The sequence below is a fragment of the Engraulis encrasicolus genome, chromosome 22, assembly GCF_034702125.1.
Source record: "Engraulis encrasicolus isolate BLACKSEA-1 chromosome 22, IST_EnEncr_1.0, whole genome shotgun sequence".
NCBI classification, from domain to species: Eukaryota; Metazoa; Chordata; class Actinopteri; order Clupeiformes; family Engraulidae; genus Engraulis; species Engraulis encrasicolus.
The window spans coordinates 45,957,488-45,959,987 of record NC_085878.1 but is presented as its reverse complement, the minus strand read 5'-3'; the positions used below and the strand labels follow the sequence as shown (position 1 = coordinate 45,959,987).

At 38.5% G+C, this 2,500-nt stretch overlaps 1 protein-coding gene across 1 annotated transcript in view; it reads right to left on the bottom strand.

Annotated features, from left to right (window-relative positions):
• nptnb (neuroplastin b) overlaps positions 1-2,500 on the bottom strand; it is an 83,555-nt gene that overhangs the window by 28,595 nt on the left and 52,460 nt on the right. The window contains exon 4 of the mRNA XM_063188115.1: positions 558-652. Within this exon, the coding sequence (XP_063044185.1) occupies positions 558-652 (95 nt within the window). The remainder of the gene's footprint in view (positions 1-557; positions 653-2,500) is intronic.

The window sequence follows — 2,500 nt, the reverse complement described above, 5'->3', positions numbered from 1 at the left end:
ACTATCTAACAACATGGTAGCGAGTAAATATCTTCTGATCTCAGTCATTATATGCGCTGGGCTACAAATATGCTGTTTAAGAGGCTAGATAAAGATTATTCATGCAGAAGTATCAATGTTTTGTTCTGAGGCCGTCTGCATGAAAAAATGTAAGAAACACAGCTCTCTAAAAAGTTTGGGGGTTCGTACGAAAAATTTAACAAAAATATCAGAAACAACATATATGGAGTTCGTGGCACAACTCGAAGGGGATCGAAATGTCATTTTAATACCGCCATTGGATTACATGCTACGATTTTCAGCTAGAAACGCTGTTGAGGTCCCATGAAATCGGGGGAAGTGACGTCACTTTCAAACTCTATGGCCCTGTTTACCCTAAGACCGCCCCTGGGGAATGCACAATAAAAGTCATAAATCCAAAAGCCACACCTACACACACACACACACACAAACACACAAACACACACACACACACACACACACACACACACACACACACACACACACACACACACACACTGCCTCTGCACAGCAGCTCACTCCCACAGCGATCTCACCTTTGACATCGATGGTGGCGTTTGCGTTGGGGGCCATGTCAAAGGTGTACACACACATGTACTCGCCAGCATCCTCCGCCCTCGGCTTTTTCAATCTGCAGAAAAAAAGAGAGAGAAAAAACACACTACCATCAGTAACATTATAATCATAGGAGTATTACACTAATCATTACAGGAAGATAGGAACCATTAGAATATGATCACTATTCTGTGACTAATAGTTCAATGTGCAGGGTAAAAAGCATATTGTCATTAGCAATATTATAACTATAACAATATTATACTAGCTATCAGGGGAACATAGGAATTATCAGAATAATATCACTATTTTGTGACTAACAGTTCAATGTGCAGGAAAAATAATATCAGTACAGTAACATAATATAATAATACATACTAATATGTGTTCTATATACTATTTGTCACTGTAAAAAAGTGTAAAAAAAACAACAATGTATTTGAATTGTAATTTACACTTGCTTCACATTTATTTAAGCAAAAGGGGAGACCGGGTATGAACGTAACAAAGGGATAGTTGTAACAGCCTCAATTCCAACAATCAGGGATAAGATATGAGTCATGTGACACCCTCAGTTCCCTCAGACTGTCATTGTGATCGTCCATGGAAGATTTCAAGCCACATACATAATTTATCTTGGAGCTACGGGGAAAAGTCAAGTTTTGAGGTATGAAAGTAACAAAAAAATATTTTTTAATTTTTGGTCTGGTGCCTTTCCTGTTGTAGATAATGTTATATGTGTTATATCAGGTGAAACTACAGTTTCTCAAGTCATGAATGGTGTAACTGTCCCTTGCTATTGTTGGTACACCATACTAATACAGCTATCTAAACAATGAATGACTTTGCTGGGGTAGGTTGTAACAGGAGTGTCTGAAAATGTTACAACCATCCTTGGGCAGTAAAATAAGACTTTTTTTGTGATTCAGTTCCCTCAGACTGTCATTGTGATCGTCCATGTAAGATTTCAAGCCACAGATATCATTTCTCTTGGAGCTATGGGGAAAAGTCCAGTTTTTGGGGTATGAAAGTAACAAAAAAAAATGTATTCTTATTTTTTGACATTGAAAATTAATTTCTATAGGACTACATTAATGTGAGCAATTGTTCTGTTCTCATGATGTTTGTAAGGAGTAAATAAATTGCCATATCACATTGAGTCCCATTAATTTATATGATGTTACAACCTACCCCGATAGGCGTTACAACATACCCCAGTAGGTTTCTATGCTGTTACATCCTACCCCAGTAGTGCACACTTTGCATTTGGCATGATTTCAGATGTTATGTCACGTAATAGAGGACATTTAAATAGTTGTCATTTGTAGTAGACATATGTGTGTGCTTTGCTAAAAGTTATAGAAGTGTAGCGTTTAAATAAATAGTTTTAGAGAGTAATTTAGAGTGCTCTAAAACCAATGTTACTTTCATACCCGGTCTCCCCTATGACCCGAGTGGGAGGGATGATGTGCACTGACATCCTCCCTGGTGTGGTTCGGCCATAGGCACGAAGCCGAAGGCTGAGTGCCGTCGGCAATCACACCAGGGAGGATGTCAGTGCACATCATCCCACCCACGAGGGTCATATTGCTTTTATACAATAGTTCATTTGCCAACAAAATACCAGAATAAATGTTCGAATTCGTGTTTATTAGTTACCTTAATCATACTTTGTTTACCTGCTCCGCTAAGCAAAGTAGTTCCGAATTGATTGTATGGTTGCTATGCAATGACGAGCTGACAAGCTGACAGCGCCAGCGCGCAAAGTTCCATGAAACGGTGTGAAGTGCATTTCTGTGTGGACTGCTACTGGGCTTCGCTTACTAAAATGATGCATGATAAATGAAAACACTGTGCAACTTCAACATTTTAGTTAGATGCCTATTTTATAAGCCTTTTTCAGCCGATATTGATTTTCACATTT